This window comes from Protobothrops mucrosquamatus, unplaced genomic scaffold (assembly GCF_001527695.2).
Source record: "Protobothrops mucrosquamatus isolate PMUCROS unplaced genomic scaffold, P.Mucros_1.0 scaffold199, whole genome shotgun sequence".
Classification (NCBI taxonomy): domain Eukaryota; kingdom Metazoa; phylum Chordata; class Lepidosauria; order Squamata; family Viperidae; genus Protobothrops; species Protobothrops mucrosquamatus.
Genome location: NW_015386555.1, coordinates 203986 through 224458, shown reverse-complemented (window position 1 = coordinate 224458; position 20473 = coordinate 203986). Strand labels below are relative to the sequence as shown.

At 37.4% G+C, this 20473-nt stretch overlaps 1 protein-coding gene across 1 annotated transcript in view; it reads right to left on the bottom strand.

Annotated features, from left to right (window-relative positions):
- Positions 1-1361: 1361 nt before the first annotated feature.
- Positions 1362-20473, bottom strand: part of TNKS (tankyrase) — an 87776-nt gene continuing 68664 nt past the window's right edge. Inside the window, exons 13-27 of the mRNA XM_015813837.2 lie at positions 20350-20429; positions 18922-19067; positions 17380-17545; positions 14591-14810; positions 14320-14429; positions 13267-13455; positions 12283-12520; positions 11266-11348; positions 10284-10404; positions 10057-10154; positions 7829-7903; positions 5668-5773; positions 4116-4302; positions 3354-3510; positions 1362-1875 (exon numbers count right to left, since the gene is read on the bottom strand). Of these exons, the coding sequence (XP_015669323.2) occupies positions 1789-1875; positions 3354-3510; positions 4116-4302; positions 5668-5773; positions 7829-7903; positions 10057-10154; positions 10284-10404; positions 11266-11348; positions 12283-12520; positions 13267-13455; positions 14320-14429; positions 14591-14810; positions 17380-17545; positions 18922-19067; positions 20350-20429 (2063 nt within the window). The 3' untranslated portion in view covers positions 1362-1788. The remainder of the gene's footprint in view (positions 1876-3353; positions 3511-4115; positions 4303-5667; positions 5774-7828; positions 7904-10056; positions 10155-10283; positions 10405-11265; positions 11349-12282; positions 12521-13266; positions 13456-14319; positions 14430-14590; positions 14811-17379; positions 17546-18921; positions 19068-20349; positions 20430-20473) is intronic.

The following is a 20473-nucleotide window of genomic DNA, read 5'->3' as shown; positions in this document are numbered from 1 at the left end:
CTATACATCATTCCAATATGCATTAGATATATTTTTCTAATATACAGTATATTAGAAATATCTTTGGAGGAAGATTTTTGGTGGTGGCTTTGTTCATCAGAAGACCGTTGCCCATTTCCAAGCAGATGCCAGTAGATTTCATACTATAATACCTTTACTTTCAAGGAATTAAAAAAAATGTCCACATAAGAACCATATTGCAAGCAAATTTTCTTTGGCTGTTTTAATTACCAAAGGTTTTGCAAAGCAATATTGCAGTCTCTCTCCATTATATATTTTACTTATAGATCTCTATTACTACTTTTCCCTGAAAGTCGGTTTAAAAATGATGGGTTTTTAGGGTGGGGTGGGTGGGAGGGAGATTGTTTTTATTGGTAGATTTTTGATATTAATGATGATGACAAGGTGATATGTAAGTAGAATTGCCACAAAGAAAATCTGGGGGGGGGGATGAATTTAATGGATAGAAATCAATTAGAAACTAAGTAGCAGTCTTCTGCAATAATACAAATATATATATAAACTCCTTAATATAACCATCCTAACTGGTCTAATTAGTCTACTGGGGGGAGGGAAGGTGTTGGAGGATATTTGCATTGTGTTCAACCTATGAATGAATCCAGACATAATATAAAGAGTTATTCCTGTTGAAGGAAAAAGGGCCTCAAGCAAGCTCTACACTTACTTTTTATAGTCTAATAGGCCCTTTGTGGAAAAAAATGGTCCTTTTGGACTTTACGCACACATGTAGAATTGGACTAGGCTTCTAACTCACAGCTCTGCTCCCTTGCTGTTCATTATCTGATGAAAATATTTTTAAAAAGCCCCAGAACAAATACCAACAGAAGATATCAAGTTCAACTGACCTTGAGGAATTTCACTAACTTGCTTACAACTTCACTTGAGCAAGGGCAGAGAGAAAACTGGGATCCTGTGCCTATTCAGTTTCATCCAACAAGTATTTCCTATGCATTTTATTAAGACACATTTCAAACCGTGATACTGGAATATTAGACACGAGGAAGCAAAACAGAGGAACAGAGACCATTTCCCAAAGAAGCTGCTACATGGATGCTATAGTATGAACACCTTATAAAGAAAGAGAAACTTGGTAGGAATAAAGCAGGGCTTCTACCTTAAAATTATGTTCCTAGCAACATAAAAGAGTTCATAAAAAGTGCAAAAAGAATCCCAGACCAAAGAACTGTATCTCTAACACCTTCTTGGATAAGAAATTCCTGTTGCATTGTTAAGTGATTTTAGTCAACTTGACTTTGTGCAAAAACATCCTCAAGGAGGGTCTGGCTCATTTTTGTAACAGAAGAATAAAGTGAAAATAAATAACTGACTAAAGACTTCTAAAAAGAAAAACCAGCCTTGAATGCTGAGGGGATGGCATGGGTTCAATAGAAGCTCTGCACTTCACTACAGCTGTTGCATCAGAATTCGCTGCTGTTCTTTCAAAAGAGTTGTAGCGCAGCACTACAAACTACGTTTCCATATATCCATACTGAAGCAGTGATGCTCTCATTACACCCATGGCAACTGCAGGGAAAGTGAGCCTGAGAAAGGATGTTAAAAGGCAAATCTTTGTAAACATTTCCTCAAAAGGAATAGTAGCAACTGAGTACAGATCAGGTACTCAGATTCATTTACAGAGCAATGCTTTATAAAACACATAAAGCAGTTCCAGAATGATGAGAATTCCATAGAATGTTGGTGTTTTGAAACTAATCTCAACCATCCAGTACATAAGTCACGTAATCTACTTCAATGAACCAGCATCTACTAGGTCTTCTGTTCCGCAGCCACCGCTGTCTGTGAAGGAGTATCTGGCTTTACAATTTGGTATGTAATGAGATACTCGGGGTAAGCCTACGAATAAGCAGATACACCCAAATTACTGCACGTTATACAGAAATAATTAAAAAACACAGAAAAAGTTCATTTTACTTAATTTTTATATTGCTTCTGTCTTAGAAGCCACAATTCTCTTATATTTTTGCTTCTAACACAATCCATTTAATATCTGTCACGTTATGCAGAACAGATACTTTTCCATGGCTTCAAACAGAAAATCTGCCTTTTCACTTGTTCATTTGGGGAAAAATGGCATACTCTAGAATGGGGCAGAAAAGATGTATAAAAGCAAAAGGTCAGCATCTGATATCTTCCTAAGTATTGTTTGAAGAGAAACTGACTCTACCAGGAACTGCACTGAACACTTCTAGGGAGTGCAAAGGCCACAGTAGGTGAGGCAATGATGTCTAATTGATGGAAGCAATTTTTTTGTCTGATTTTTGAGAAGAAGTATTGTTGTTGTTAAGTCTATTGTAGGAATTACACCAGACAGTATTCAAACTCTGTGTATCTGATGTGGACTTTTATCCATTTGCAAATGGATCTCTGCCATGCTTGTTCCTTTCCTCCTCTGGACAAAGGAGATGGCGTGGAAAGTGATGAAAGTTTTGGAAGCGTAATTCACAGTCTAAATCAACATTTAAACTTAAATGAGCTTAAATGAGATCTTTTTGTAGTATGACATAAGTATGATATAGTTATGACACATCAGCCCTAATATAAACAATTAAGCACTTCCTAGATTTTGATGAGTAGAACGGCTTGAAAATCACTTTCTAATTTTCAGAAAGTATTAAGGATGTCCTTCTGAAGGCAGGAGCTACTATTTTTTACAGAGTACAGTACTGCTCCAGTAGTCTACCACAAATCATGGGTACATGTTGTCCTGGAGGAAAATTCAGTGGCTGAATAGGAACCTTTGATAAGGCTGTATTTCCTGCTTCCCTTTTTTTAAACACAGTAATGTATTTTTATGAAGGCGTGGCTGACCTTTATGCACAGTATTTGAATGTGTCTTCAAAAATATTTTTCATTTTATGGATAGTGAAATCTGTTAGTGTTAGAGAAAAGTGCCTCTGCCTTTTAAAACAGGCTTTGGGGTCTTGCAGCCTGCAGGAAGACCAAAGCAAATGATCATTCACTCCTTATTTAAGGCAGTTTGCACTGTAAAGCGTGAAAGAATCATGCGTCTTTTTTAAAACTGTCACAGTTTTAAAACCACAGTTTATCATTAACAATAGGAAGTAGCTCTGACCACCTTTTGGTGATGCTTAACAATGTATGCCTAGGCCAGGGGTAGGCAACCTTGGCTCTTTTATGACTCGTGGACTTCAACTCCCAATATTCCTGAGCCAGCATAGCTCCATTGCTGGCTCAGGAATTCTGGGAGTTGAAGTCCACGAGTCATAAAAGAGCCAAAGCTGCCTACCCCTGGCCTAGGGCAAAGATTTCAGTGAGCCAATGAAGAAGACAGATTTTAATATGCCACCTACCTGTTCCCCTCTATAGATGACATACTCAGCATAGGCGAGTCCATTGACACTTGGCCTGCCAATGACAGAGTGATGCCCTGGAGGGGCGTGGGCCATTTTCATGGTACTAAACTGCAAGAAGGACTTTCCCAATGTCACACGGCAAAAAAGCATCTGTCTAAAAGAAGACAGGAAGAAAATAATTTAAAAAGCGCACCCAGTTGCAGCAAAACATTTCATACGCACCACCCCAATGTCAGAGATCTAAAGTTTTTTTTACAACCTATCAATTTTCAATTCTCAAACATTGTTTAAAGCAGTAAAAAGAGGAAATTTTCCTTTTTGCTTAATCATCAGCTCTTAGGACCATGTTACTATAGTTTTAATCACAATTCAGGAGCTACTTCAGAAAAACTAACAATTTCCCCACAAATGCATGCATGGCTAAGTGAGTGATAGCAGAATCTCTATACATTCTGCAAATAATTGGTCCTCAAGCCATTGCAGTTGCATACTGCAAGAACAATTGGGTCATTTTTGTCATTTCAACTTGTTGCAATAAAAATTGTGTTTTATTCTTGTGTTCTTTGAACCATGTTTGACTTTGCAGACGCCTCCTAGAGGCTATGGAGTATCCGTATTTCAGCATTCATATTTTTCCAAGCTAGAAAACTAAGAAACGTGTGCTGTCTTTTTTCTAATTTTTCCTCTAAATTGGCATTCATTCAGTTAAGGAAACATTGTGCCTGATTTTCCAGATGTATCAATGTATCAAGAACTCACCTGTGGCAGATATAGCAGGACCTATCTTTGTGTGTAGGACAACCTGTGCCTCCTCCAATTCCATATACGTATTGGTTACTTTTAGAGGAATTTTCTGCAAAGTAAATCCCAGCTCCAAACATCCCTCCAATGTATGCATGCCTTTCATCAAATCCTTTATGGATAATAGCATTAATAAAAGGAGAGCCTAAAACAAAAAATAGCATGTAAGCATGTATATGCCCTATAGGAATTGTAACTTCATCTTAACATCAAATTAGCAAAATAATTAATCCACGTTCAATCATATAAACCAGAGTTCCCCAACCTTTCTGGTTTTGTGGACAAGTGGGGAAGAGGGAATGGTTTTGCATGAGCAGCTGGCAAGCAAGATCCACTTGCGCACGTGGCGTACACACAAACCTGCCTCTCACACAAATGGAGTGTATGTGCATGCGCTTGCCCACTGCTCGCACAAATGGGGATGTGAGTGCACGTGTGCTCACCCGCCATTTCTGCAGCCCGATTGCAAACAGCTCATGGTCCACTAGTGGGCCACAGCCTAGAGCAGGGGTGTCAAACTCGCAACATCACATGACGTGTCATGACGTATTGCGACTTTTTTTCCCCCATTGCCAGCAATGGGATGGGTGAGGTTTCGGCATGACGCAATCTGCCCACAGCCTGGCAGTTTGACACACCTGGCCTAGAGGCTGGGAACCCCTGATATAAACCAAGGAAAATCTGACAGAAAATTCTGAATTCTGAAGATTCAGTGGATTTTCAAGAAAACAATTTCCATATATTTAAGGAAAATGTCGTACCTCCCACTCTTAATTTTTTCCCAAAGACAGGAAAAACCTATCTTAATGTAAGGGTTGAGATAACACCAGTACTTACTGACATGTGTTAATATTAAACGTACTGGAGAAGTTGGGTTGGGTTTCTCAGAAAAGAGAGAATCTTTGTTCAATTCCTTGCACATAGTAAAGAGAGCAGCCGTGATGTATGGTTTGATTATGATTTTTTTTTCTAATAGGAAGCAATTGCAGCACAATTGCATCTAGGGACGTAATCATTTTTATTGCTAAGCAACATACACTTAAAGATTCTCTGAATGACTGGCAGATTCCTTTTTCTATCTGTGGAGAAGGATGGATTGCCTGGCTTGCCTCTCTTGTACTTTTCCTGACCTGCATCTTTATCACATTTCATGAGATGGGATTTAAAAAAAAACTGGACAAAACACTGGTCATGATAGAATTGCCTCCACAAGGGAACACTGCTTTCACAGCAGGACTTTTCTACCATGTTCCTTCCCTTTCATCATAAACCTCTCCATATTTCTTTGAGGAGCTGGAAAATGCTCTAGAGTCTTATAAGAGGAGTAGCACACCTGTACAGATAAGGGATGAAAAATCAGCCAGAGGTCCATTTTGGCTTCTTGGAGCCGAGTCCAGAATCCACAATCAATCAAACAGCAGAATGGTAAATAAACCAAAGTACAATTTATGTACATTTAACCAGTGTTGTTACACTGCAAATACACATCTTAGAGGGTTGCCTTACATACCATGAAATAACATGCGTTCATTGTGATGATTATGGTTTTCTTCTGAGACTTCTTTCTGACGATGACAAAATCTCTCCCTTAATTTTTTATTCACAACCTTTTGAATCTATGGAAGAATGGAAAAAAAAAAACCACCATGAAGACAAAAGTACAGAAGCCTGAGTCAGTATGACTCTATAAACTGCATCGTTTTTAAAATGGATTCTGTGGTTTTAAAAAAACTTAAGTTTTAGTAATGATGACCAGAATAATTAAAGGCTAATTTAATTTGCTCCTTCTTTTTGACAGCTTTGTTTTCTGTTAGTAAGGCTCACAAATATACCTACAAACAGAAGTTCAGGCATCTCAGGCAACCTCAAGTAGCTCAATTTTTCTCCGAACTATGAAATGGATATGATTTAACTAAAGTCTCATACTTACCACAGAACATCACATCACTCCAATTTGTTTCTCTTTTTAAAACTGTATTTTATGCACCGTATCTTTACTGTATTCTTAACAAATCTAGTATATAATGCTTATCCTTCCCTACAAAGTTCATATCAGCAGATTGTTAACTACATGAATATAACTGGGATAAACAGAAGAGAATAAAGAGAAAATAATATGTGTCGCTCAGGGTTGAATGGTGGAGTCCTTGGTGCTCTCTAAGCTTGATTGTTTGCTTGCAGATGTTTCATTACCTGACTGGACAACATCTTCAGTGCTAGAAGAGAGAGCAAACCCCACTCCCTTCTAGCACTGAAGATGTTACCTAATCAGGTAACAAAATGTCGGCAAGCAAACAACAAACTCAAGAGCATTAAGAACTCCACAATTTGGATAAAATTAAGTTGCTCACTTGCTCACTAGGAGTGAAATATATTTGTTCTTGACCGAAACTGCACATATTTTGAAAGAACAGAACAGAATTGCTTGTAAGTAGGAAAACGAAACACTACTGTAACTGCCCCTTTGAAAGACAGCAGAATCAAAGGCAAAAAGCACTCCTATTCTAACTGAAATGAAATAAGTAAAATAAAATAAAAATAAATAAAATAAAAATGAGGGAGAACCTGAACTAGAAATTTGATAGCTTTGTAGATAAGTAAAAAAAAATCCCCATACACCTATCCTTTTTTATTCTGATCAGTTAAAGAAGACAATACAAAATATAATAAAAATATATATACTACATATCTACATAATGTACATATGTATATTACATTTACTGTATAAAATAATAATTTAAGAGTTAACATTTTAAAGCCACCAGGGAGATGAAAAGTGATTGAAATGTGCAGTCTTCCAAGCTGTGGTGGATGTTAGCATAAATCAAGGATCTTCAAACTTGGCAACTTTAAGACTTGTGGACTTCAACTCCCAGAATTCCTCAGCCAGCCACCCCTGGCTGGCTGAGGAATTCTGGGAGTTGAAGTCCACAAGTCTTAAAGTTGCCAAGTTTGAAGACCCCTGGTATAAACAAAGCAGCTGTCCTCCAAGAGGGCTGGTGCAGTTGTTTCAAAAGCTGCCTTTGCTTGGCTGCCCGGCTCCACAGAAGTAGGATCTGTGCATGTACATGCAGACATGCGAGAACAGCCTTTGCAGCAGCTGCACAAACATGCAAAGGGTGAAGTTGCTTTGGTGCTTCAAAGAGACTTGCTTTGCTTGCGCTAATGCACTTGTACTTTTATATATATATACATAATTTATATTAAGTATTTTTTTTACAAAGATAAAAGATAAACATGAACATATACAGAAGAAAAAAGAAAGATAAAGAAGAAGGTATTGGAAACAATCGAGAGCAAAGAAAAAGAGAAGGATAAAGAATACTTATTTCTAATTTTCTTTACAGCAGTTATAGATTTGCTTAATACAATCTCCCCCCTTCAAAATTATATAATATAGCTCCCTTCTCCCCGTACAGCCCTTTTACATTGGTAAATCCAGAAATCACCAGTTCATTTTTATTCATTTTCAGCAAAAAGGCCATTATGAATGTACTTTGTAAAGCATCTCTTTCAAATGCTTTGCCCACCCTAGATGATAGTCAAAAGAGCTTCAAAATCAAGAAGCTGAAGACACAGTATCATCCCTACTTCCTTCTGTCGGGATCAATTGATTTGATGTTTCCGTCAATAATTTTTGAGCTAGGCATATAAAAGCCTTTGAAACTTACCCTAATGACATTATACCTGTTGAAGATTCCCCCAGCATTACCACCATCTCTGTGTTCCCTGATGGTGCTCTGCATCTGTTAAACAATCAAATGGTAGAGTCAGTAAACATAAAATCTTATTTAGTTGATAACGATTCCTGGATAAATCTAGGTACATGCTGCCAATATGCAATTTCAATTCGGTTTATCATAGACAAGTACAGATGGGCTGTCAATAAATTAGCCAGGACATTCCGATCAAAGACTGTGGGGGAGGAAAAGGGAGGGGGGAGGGGCTAGAGAGAACAGTCTTCACTTGGTGGTGGTCTGGAAAAACAAAGACATCCTGTTTGTCTGGCTTTCTCTGTCCTGCTGTTTATCTGGAACCAAGTCAGTCAAGCAAGATAAGAATGATTAATGCTGCTAGGCAGCAGTGCATGAGCCCAACTTCCCTAGGGTGTTCCTCAAATACTCACACCCCCTTGGGACCTCATTATCAAACTTGTTATTATCCTATTCAGCACACCTCTGTATAAATCCATGTGTGTTTCTTGATTACAATAAGAAAGAGGTTTGCACTGTTTCTGTTATGTTTCTTCACCTCCACATTTAACTTATGGCCTCAGTATTCCTTGAAAGTGTCCCATCTAAGCAGCCAGCCAACCTGGGCTGTGACTTCGCTTAGCTTACAAGTGCAGAGGACATCGGCTGGGTGCTGCCACCTTCTGACTCATAAAGAAAGAGACTCTTTCAAATGTTGGGTTGTCTGAGACTAGTTGTGCAATTTGGCGTCTCTCGGTGATAGCAAGACTTCATTCCCTGATTTATTTCTGCCCCTGGTCAACTCTCAAGACTCAATCTGCACATAATGTATAATCAGCATAGAAAGATTTTGAAGAAAAAAAAAGCAAATTACACATGATAAAAGTCCTTCTAAACAGAACTATCACTGGGTAAGTGGGCTTGGGACTAGATGTAAGGAAAAAAGGTTTAAACTTTTCCCTGTCTGCTACTTCTGAAATTCCCAGTTTCCCCATCTGCTTTCGGTTGACATTTAATGATAGCTATTGCCTGAAACCCTGAATGCAAGCTATCCTAAATAGGGGTTTCTTTTTAAGTGCAGGAAATAGAAAGAGGCATATAAGATCTCTTCAGACTGAGGGAAAGTAATACTTCCATAAAATTCTAAACTTTTCACACTGCAAAGCCTTTTTAGGCAGAGGAACTGAAATAAACCATAATGCCGCATTCATTCTAGCAATATGCAAAGAATACATGTAAGCAAAAATATATCCCTATGTGAAAAAAGAATGTTTTTCTAGTATGAAAGCAACTCAAAGATGTGACAAAGCTCCACCCTAGATTTCCACTCTTTGTATATCTTGGCTGCTCTGTCCTGGACTACGTTACCAATAGAAGAGAATACCTGTAGCTCAGTAGTCAACTGTGGAGTCCTTGGTGCCCTTTGACCTTGGTTGTCTGCTTGCAGATATTTAGTTACCCAACTAGATCTCCAATGCTAGAACGGAGTGGAGTTTTATAGGGGTGTTCTAGGCTGGCAGTAATTGTTGAGGTAGAGAGAAGATTCCCATCCCTATGTCATCTGTCCTCTTGATTTTTGTTTCTTATTTAATCTTTCTAATTTTAATTGTTTTGTACTACTTTTTATTATCCTGTAAGCCACCCAGAGTTGCTGTAACACTGAGAAGGGTGGCATATAAATTTAGTAAATAAATATAGTAGCTTGCCCTGTCAATGTTGATGAGTTGTTGCTTTCTCCTTCTTAGTTCCTTGGTCACGCTGCTGTTTCCTGCTTGTTTGTCTATTATTATTATTATATGTTAATCCCTGCTTATCAGGGTGTTGATTGCTTTTGTTTCCTCTTTAGGTTTTTTCTGTCTCTATTGAATGGTATGTAAATGTGGTTTACCTCTATGTGCCTCTTGATGGCTGATTTGTCTGAATGTCAAGCATCCAGGAATTCCCTAGCATTTTTTTGGATTTAGCTTGCTCTAGGATGTTCAGTTTCCTACCTCTGAAACATGATTAGATCTGTCCATGTTTTGTGAAATTAAGGGTTTTTCATGTCTTCTGCAAAGTAAACTGCATATGTACAAAATTCCACTATGTTAACTAACATTACTTGACTACCTGGGCGTTGCATAGTACAGAAATGCTTGCAAACAAAGAAACAATTGTGTTATATTCAAAGACCTATCTTAAGACTATTTAAAATTGATTTTTTTTACCTCCTCTTCTACAGATTGGTATTCTTTATCATCAGGAGCAAGATCTATAAGAATTGTCCCTTGGCTGACACAGTGAAAAGTCAGATAAGGATTGGTACCTGAAAAGGAAAATATGTTAAACTTGTATGCACATATATTCACCAAGAAGAACCAACTATAAAACTAGGACTGATGGAGTACTGTCCACTGCCATCATTTAAAAATTGCTAGATTTAAAGCAGACTTACCCTGTTGCCCACCTAGAAGCCTCTCTACACCTTTTATTAACTTATGACGATGCCCATAGGCATTGATGCCAATTTCTTTCAACTCCTCATGACCCATGTCTGCTAGTACATCCAAGGTAATCTGAATAGCACAAACAGAAGGAAAAAGTAGCATTTTTCATTAGTCATCTTGAACCTAGGAAAGCCAGCATAAATATATTTTAAGTAGGGATGGGGAAGGGATTCTAGGAAGATTAAGGGCCCAGCTGGCTGGTCAGAGAAATTGTACACGGAGCAGCTGAAAACAGGAGAAGAATAACTGGTAGCAAGCACCAAACATTTTTCTCTCTCTCTTCAACTTTCAGCATAATATGAGTTTCATGCCCCCAAGCATAGAGAATAATTACAGAGAGCAGAAATGGGGACATACTTATTCATGTTTGCGTTGGGTTTAAAAAAAAAGTAATTTGAACTTCCTTTGCTGAAGAAATGGATGGAAAAATGCTAGGCAATTAACATAAGCACCAAGATTTATTCCTTTTTTTTGTTTTTAAGATAGAACTTAGACAAATTATTTGCACATTAATTGAAATGAGAAGAAACAAAGTTGAACTAATGCTATACAATACAAGATGTTGATACCTGGAATTTTTTTAAAGAGGGCAATAGGGCTGAAGAAAAAATAAACTGATTGAACTGCTTTGCTCAGCTTAAGTAAAACTGAATTTCATCAAATAGTTGATTCCAGATAACTTCTCATTTAGCTTTTTTAAAATTCGTACAAAAGCAGAATTCATACCATATTACCATCTGCTTTATTTGAAAGTCAATTTACCATAAAGTATATCAGGTGGTTGCTTTAGAAATAAAAAACCAAAGCTCTCTGACAGAAAACTTAGCTATGAGGCTCTTTGGATGCTAGCCATCATATTTTTCCATTTCATGCACATTATTGAACTGAAATAGAAGAATAAATGCAACGCTAGCTTAGGACCATTTTTACCTGTTCCGTTTCAAATATATCCCGGAGATGCTCCAGACCCAAGCTTTTCAAGAACTGGCTGATATTCATGTCAAGACCAACAACTGCAACAAAAATATCCTTCATGTAAGTCACCAATAAAAACTATCCACCAAACTTCCATTTAAATCCTTAGTCCTTTAACTGTAATCTTTTCAATCTGAAATATTTCCTCTTATTGCATCTTCTACAAGAAAACAAATATTTACTACTGGTAGAAAAAAAAGTAAAGAATAAACAAGAGACATAGAGGCAAAATGTATGGGATTTTTTTTATGGAAAATAGTATGAATTCTCATTATTAATAAAATCTTCTCTTTTGGTGAGCATTAAGGGGCTACATGTGGCAGATAAAGTTACCATCTGCACATTCCATTTTCTCTGCTCTATCCACCTCCTCCTTCTCTAATGTTATATAACTTAAATGAGTAATCTACTCATGCTGGTTGGTAACGTAACAAACACCAAAAGATATTTCTCCCTCCAAACATCCATCAACCTACAGTTTTTACAATTTTGACTATAATTTTATATATGCCTTATACCCGGGGTAGGCAACCTTGGCTCTTTTATGACTCGTGGACTTCAACTCCCAGAATTCCTGAGCCAGCATGGCTCAGCTTGGAAACCTCTGCCTGTCCCCTCAGCATGTTTGGCTCAGGAATTCTGGGGAAGTCCACGAGTCATAAAAGAGCCAAGGTTGCCTACCCCTGCCTTATACCAATCAAGTTTATATACAAAGACCAAATATCTATATGTTCACTAATTTAAAGTCCCAAATAAAAAGACAAAGTCCAGAAAAACAGTTATTCCAAAGGGAAAATCTGTTTTATCTATTTCTTTAAGTGTTAAGATCCCCCCCCCCCGACAAAGCTTTAGAGGTCATGATCTAAACAGGACCTTAGACTTATTTCCTCAAAAATTCGGATGAAAGATGATTTCCCATTATGCATATTTAGGACTGTGACTTTGGCAATTTCCTATAATCGGGAAGAGTACCTTCTCCTTCTTTCCTCTCTGTTCCTGTTGCCCCATCTCCAGCATTAGATGCGCCGGCCACTGCAATTTCAGCCAGAGGTCCTGCAAGGTTATCTATACTGCTGGCAGCAGACAGACAGGATGGGGTGGATGCTGGTGAAATGACTGAGGCACTAACAACAGTGGCTTGAGGTTTAAAGCATGTTGGCAAGGCTTCAGGAGGCATTGCATCAGTAAGCAAGGCTCTGATATCGTCAGCCTGAAAATAAAACAGTGTTTTAAAAAATAAAACCAAAACCAATCATTTTTAAAGAAATTGTTTAAACAGATAACTATCTTCTATACTCAAAAGCAAATATTCAAAGAACATTTGAATATTTCCAAATATTCAAGTCATCAATCTTTGGAACAGTAACATAGAGCTAGAAAGGCATTTACTTTCCACAACACTTTGAAATATTACAAAATAGTTTACCCCCAGACAGTTCTCTTTTATGTACTCTGTACATAAAATTTTTTAGGTGTCCACATATGCGAAGCATTTCAAAAATACATATTTCATTTTGGATGTTACAGATAAAGTTCAAGCAATAGAAATGAAAGGAATAAAGCAATTTATTGAATAATACTTGCAACCACAATACAGACTATAAGTTGTATGAATGAAGCAATGGATTAAAAAATCAGGCATTCAATCTGCACAAAACAAAAATACTTCCTTAACCTGCCTTAACAAACATCCAATAAATATTGAACCAATGTGGTATAAGAAATTGTGTGATGTTCTTTATTGCTCACTGGATGAGCATACTATACACATAGCCTTAGCTCCTCAAAATTTTTAAAGGAATAAATTCAGGTCAAATCCATTTCCGTACGTTTACTGAGATGTTTCCCTATATTAATTGTTCAATGAAGGAAATAAATGACTATCCGTTGTAGTCAACTGATCTAAATATTGAAATAAGAGTCATTATTTTTTAAAACCAAACCAAACCAACTTACTGTGGCAAGATCCAAAGGTGTTTGGCCTTCTTGATTCTTCATTGTTGGATCTGCTCCATGAGCTAGAAGTAGAGCACAGAGTTGCGTCCTTCCTTTTTGTGCTGCTTCATGCAATGGCGTAAATGCCCATTTATCTGTAGCATTTACACAGGTATTATACTTAATCAATAGAGCTGCTATATCCACATGCTGAGGAAAAATGAAAAAAAAAATAGGAAGAATTCTCAATTTAAAAAGAGAAAAGCAAACATTGTTAAATGATTTGTTGTGCATTCAAAGCTATGACAAAGCTGGATGTATTCAGCACTGAAAACATAATAATTTATGTTTTTAATTAGATAGTTTTATACAAAGAGATCTATGAGCAAGAAACACACTAGTTAGCCAGTAGGTGAAATATACAACTCCTTCAGTTCTTCAATGATCTAAGCTTCCTTAATATGGGAGATGCATTTGTCATTTTTATTTTTTTATGCAGAAACTGAAAAAAGCTAACACCAATTACAACTAAGAAAAAAACAGAAGATACGACTTTTGATCCATACATCATTTAATCTAGTCTTGGTTTTCACAATAGAAAAATATATACCAAGAGATAACATGATATTGAAATTATTTTTTAAAACAAGTAGCAAGACAAATCTTATACTGTGGGGTTCTTGGTGGTCTCTGAACTTGGTTGTTTTCTTGCAGAAATTTCATTATCCAAGTAAGTGGAATCATCAGTGCTAGAAGGGAATGGGGTTTGCTCTCTGTTTATATATAAATAGTTTGTTCTGTAACCTAGTTGTTCTGTAACCTAGTCTGCAAGAAAACAACCAAGCTCAGAGAGCGCCAATGACTTCAATTCAACCCTGAGTTACAAATATTTTTGTCAACTGGTACAAATCTTACGATTCCCCTTGTACATATTTTAGCAACATTTTGTAGAAGACTGAAATACAATCAATTTTATGCTGTCATTTGGTTACCCTCGTTTCTTCCACTTGTTTTATACTTGTTAGTGTAATGCAAGTTGTACGTCTTGACTACACTGAGATTATTAATGCTTACCCCATAGGATGCTGCATTATGTAGTGGAATTAATCCTCCCTTGTCTTGAGCGTTAACATCAGCACCATGCTCTAGAAGATACTCAGCAACTTCTAAATTATTGTAACCAGCTATGTGTAAAAAGAAATACAGCGTGAGTCAAAACTCAGCAATGAAGGAATTGTAGACCAAATACCATAAGAAATTGTTAGAAATACATACTTTTAAAAGTTTCTTAAATCTGTTCCAATGAGGATTTCCTATGAATAAATTAACCCAATCCCTCACTTACCAGCAAGATGTAATGGGGTGGAGTTTCGTCCCTGGGTGTCACGGCAATTGATGTTTTCTGGAGAGCATAATTTCTGAACTCGTGCCAGGCAGCCCTTTTTAGCAGCATCCAGCAGCGCAGCGTCACCTCGCAGCAGGTCCTGGATATCAGTGTCTCCCTCTTTCACCAAGTCTAGAGGAGTGTTGCCATCTCTGTTCTTCTTGGTTGGATCTGCTCCGTGCTGCAAACAACATTTCTACTGTTTTGCAGCTGAAAACTTTATCCTCCATGCCACCAAACATAGCACCATGCTATTTATGTTTTAGCATGATATACAGGAGGACTATCAAGGTGCTTTAAAAATAGTATAAGCAAGCAAGACACCTGTTTTAAGAACAGATTTTCCAAATTTAAAAGAAGGTATAAACAAATATCATGCTATAACTAATACCTAACTTTGAGCAGATTTCATTTCACACCCTTCTGATTCATTCTCCAAAGGACAAAAATATGCTGAGAATCGTATCTTTCTTTGAAAATGTGCCCCACAATGGTTGTCTCTGCAGGCAATTACAGTTAGTCCTCTACTTACAACCATTCATTTAGTGACTGTTCAAAATTACAGTGACTGAAAAAAGTGACTTGCAACCATTTCTCACACTTAAAACCATCACAGCATCCCCACGGTCACGATCAAAATTGGCAACATATTTACGATGGTTGCAATGTTGCAGCAACAGATGATCGCCATCTGTGACCTTCCCAGCCAGCTTCTGACTGACAGCCAATGAGGGAAACCAGATTTGCTTAATGACTGCAGGGTTCACATAACAACTGCAGTGATTTGCTTAACAACCAGGGTAAAAAGATAATAAAACTGTGCACGACTCACTTAACAACCATCTTGCTTAGCAGTGGAAATTCTGGTTTCAATTGTCATAAGTGAAGGATTACCTGTAATTTCTACAGGGCAGAAGCTTTAGTCCAATTCGTGCAGAAATTACATGATGACTCTAATTTATGCATGCTCAAATTACTCTAAATTACTCAGCACTTCTTTGAAAAGCTAGGCATAAACGCAGGTGTGTGCTGCAGAGGGGTGTTTCAGGCTAAGGAAAACAAAGAAATGATTTTTTACTTTGACCTCAATCAGAAGCTATGGCTTTTATCGCCTTTGGTGGCCACAGGAATTATGTAATCACTACTCCAAAAGAAGGTTCCATGACTGAGATATAAAGCCCAAGGAAGAGAAGTCTCTAGCCATCAACTCTCCAGCCTCAGCATCACCATGCGGGCAATTCTTTTTAAAGCCTCTCTTAGGACCCGTGCATTTCTAAGCATTGCTGCTAGGTGGCAGTTGGTTTTTGACCTAGCGTGTTTCCCCAAAAGTTAGACCCAGCCCGATAGTAAGCCCTAGCTTGATATTTGGTGGTGGGCCTAATATAAGCCCTACTCCGAAACTAAGCCCTAGTTTTGGGGTGAAGTGCACCCCTAAAAATCAAGCTAGGGCAGGGGTAGGGGTGTGAAGCTGACCCACACGCCTCGCACCCAATTACCTTACCGGTAGGACACCACAGCCAAGCCTCCCACACCCCGACACCTGTCGTGCTGCTACTTCTTCTGTGGCCGCTTGCCGCCACTTGTAGCCAGCCGCCATGTGGCACACTGCACCGTTGCCACTCCTCCTGGCAGGACACTGCATGGCACTTCAGGCCGCTTCCATTGCTCGCATGCCTCAGGCCACTTCTGCTGCTTGGGCAGTGCTTCAGGCCACTTCTGTTGCTTGAGCGCTTCGCACCGCTTCTTTTGCTTGAGTGCTTTGCGCCGCTTCTGTTGCTCGTGGCAGGAGGCCACATGGTGCTTCAGGCTGTTTTCGCTGTGGAAATGCCCCAAAGAGCCACGCAGCATCCTGCCGCTAGGAGCAGAAACGGCGGAAAGTACCATGTGGCATCCTGCCAGGAGGAGCGGCAACGGTGCAATGCGCGACATGGCGTCCGGCTGCAAGGGGCAGCAGAAGAAATCAAGCAGTGGCGTGATAGGTGTCAGGGGGGGTGGGAGGCCTGGTTGTGGTGGTCCTAAAGTAAGACATTCTCCGAAATTAAGACCTAGTGCCTCTTTTGGAAGCAAAAAAAATATAAGACCGGGCCTTACTTTTGGGGAAACACGGTAACTGGTATTCCTCCTCTGAGAAATGCTTTTGAGTAAGGATGTCCAAGGATTTCCAAATAAATGTTTCATGGATATATCGGTTCCTTTAGAGCCAGGGGATGAAAGTATAAAACGAAGCTATGTCTGTGTGTTCCTGAATATTTATTTTGGTTGATACTCTTAACATCACAGAATTACTTCCTGATGTCATGACATCACGTTCTGGTAACTCATATTATGGCAACCAGGTATAATATTTAACTTTTATGTGTGGTTCTGTATAAGCAGTGGCAATGGCAGACTGAAGCCAGCTTCGCTTCTCTGTCTCTCCAATCTGACAAATTTACTGGCATCATTGTATCCTAATTGCTACTAATAGTTTTGCAGCAGATTACAAACCAGCATTGATATGCAGCTGATCGACTGAACAGATCAGCGCACATGCAAACTATTCCTTTGCAGAGATACTTTAATTTGTAGCTATACTGCAATCTAAACTTAGAGTACAATGCCTTTCTTAAAAAAAACAATAAAAATGTTTATTATTATCCTAAGAAGAGTTCTATTCGGAAGAAAATTACACCGAATTGCTGCATATATTATTATGTGTCATAGTCTGAAGTAAACAAAGACTCTTAAAAAAAACAATTTAAAGTACATACTTTGAGGAGGAGCTTGCAGATTTCATATTTTCCCTTTGCTGCTGCTTCATGTAGTGGTGTAAACTTCCATAAATCAGCAACGTTGACAGAAGCTCCATGTCGCACTAATAACTCTGCAACTTCATAGTGTCCATACGAACAAGCGTTATGTAGAGGTACTAATCCACTGATAAGTTAAAAAAAATTAAGAGTATTTATTAAGATTTAAAAGCAAAAAAAATAGTTATCCTTCAAAATAATTGCCATCTTGCTTTTCTATTTTAGTCAAATTATTTTAACTGAAGTTATAAAGTGTCTGCATCTAGAAATCAACTTTCGTAAGTGTGAGAAATGTGGCAATAATCTAATGATATCACTGCAAGGGTAAGGCTGAAATGACCAAGATGGAGGGACGGCAATCTCCGTTTCTGCACACATTAATATTGAGCAAGATTAAACAGATGTGAATTTAATCTACTGTTTTTCTTTTTTGGCTATAAAAGAAACACAATAGATGAAAAAATCTTTAAACTGCACCTAAAGGACAAGGAAGCAAACATAGAAACAAAAGAGATCCATTTATTTATATCCTGCCTTTATTATTTTTTAAAAATAATAACTCATGGTGGTGAACATATTTAACAGTCCTTCCACCTCCTATTTTCCCCACAACTACCACCCTGGGTCTGGGTTGGGCTAAAAAAGATTGACTGGCCCAAGATCAGTCATCTGGCTTTCTTGCCTAAGGCAGAACTAGAACTCAGTCTTCTGGCTTCTATGCCAGTATTTTAATCACTACACCAGTGTTTGTTTTGTAAACTTTTATGGATCTGGAGGAAATTATAAAAATACAACAACTACTGGAGGATGGTTGGACAGATGAATGGATGACAGACAGATAAATAAGAATGATAATGTAAGACAGGCCTGAAACAATTTAGAACATACATTACTATGATTTTTGTTAGGAAGGCCAGTATATCTGACACATATGTCTTATAAAATGTTTAAAATGCATCTAGAGATAGTCCAAGATGAAGGGGAAATTGCATCACAGCACAGATGGCAAATTTTATTATTTATTTTTTTATCCCACCTTTATTAATTTTATAAATAATTCAAGGTGATGAAGACACCTAATACTTCTTCCTCATCCTGTTTTCCCCACAACAACAACCTTATGAAGTGAGCTGGGCTGAGAGAGAGCGATTGGTCCAAAATCACCAGCCTGACTTTCATGCCTAAGGTGGGACTAGAATTCACAGTCTCCTGGTTTCTAGTCTGGTGCTTTAACTAGGCAAGAAATGGCTCTCATAGATACTGGCTCAGTCAGATTAGATGTCCTGATCCTCTGCTTGAATACGGCCAAGGTTTTAATGAGCCGATATTGCTGGAACTAGTATACCAAGGGAAGAAATCATGTATTTTACAAGATAAGATAGACCAAGGAAGTTTTCAAAGATGAGAAAGAGTTCATTCTTTGTTGTTGTTAATTGCGAAGTCGTGTCCGACCCATCGCGATCTACCCATACATAAAACAGTAAATTGCATGGTCACAATTACCCTTTATCCTTTGCATGTACATCTGCTCCATGATGAAGCAAGTATTCAACTACTGAAACTCGATTATAACCTGCAGCAAAGTGCAATGGGGTTGAATGACGTCCCTCCAAATCTCTACAATTCACATTCTGCGAACTGCATAGTTGCTATGTAAAAATGAGAAAGGAAAACATCCATAGTAGAATTCACCACAGACATTTCAAATAGTCTTCCATATCTCAAGACATTATAGTAAGAATAATAAAGATCCCTGGGCAATCTAAAAAATAACTAAGTCTCTGGGTACAAGTTATCTTACAATAAAATAATTAAGATTCCATTACAGGTTATTTTCCAGAAATAAAAAAAAACAATGTGAACCTAACATAGCACTTTTGAATTTGACACAAAGTAGTGCAAAGAAGTGGGAATCAATCAATATGTCATCTTTTATTTTTACTTAGAAAAATTAATCATTTGGAGTCTTATAGGAAACTATTTAAAATCTGTAGTTCCACTAATGATCTAACAGGATGGTTAAAAACAATATATGGACATAAAAAAACACGGCAAACTAAATCTATCCAAACAAATAATATAAAATCTAGCTAAACAAATAATATAATAAATCGAATACAAAACGCTCTATAATAAAACTGATTTGTGGCACATTTTATCTTCTGGCATATTTTAAGTGCTGCTGCATAGAATCTGGCAACATTGTATGTGGCAGCAGAATTGGCATCTGAGAGCAGCAGGGAGATGTAGAATTATCCAAAATGGTGAAATAAGACTAATATGGTCAGAAAAGTGTCCAAATATGGAAGTAGAATACCTCATAAATATATGGGGTACTATTACAGAAACCTCTTTCAATATAGTTATGGATCTTATTAAAAAGAATAATGTGTAATTCAATTCTATATTTTATTACATTAAAAAGAACTACTGTTAAATTTAATTTGCTAAAAGTAAATTTTTCATGGTTCTATTTCAGCTTCAATTAAACAGCATTTATTCAAGAGCAGGATATTTTTCAGTTAGGAAAGATTCAAACCCAATATTACTTTTCATAATATTAACTATTACATATATATTTAATGTCAAAATCTGTTTTAGCACAAAATATTATTCTCTCCTAAGCTTGATTTTCCTGTTTTCATTAATTATGGTTTATCATTTTATCCCAAAATGAAGCATTGTAGTTAATTATTTCTGCTTTTAAAACAAAACTAACTTAAACTTACAGTTAAGCACAATTAAGACTAATCAGGGTATTAGGTAGGAATGCAATACAAATTAACATTCTAACAACCTAAAAATTGTAGGACAGAAGAATGTAAGTCCAATGTCCACTGCAGACTATCATTGCAAAATACTTTTTCCTCATTATATTAAAAATGGCTATATTTATCTTAAATTTCTTATAATCCTTAAATTCCAACATACCTTTACAGTTTCTAAATCTCCAGCTTTAGATGCTTCCAACAGTCTATAATCTACATCAGAGGTATGTATTGGAGTATTTTCTATTTAAAGATAAAAAAAAAACAGTAAGCATTGTAGTTTTATA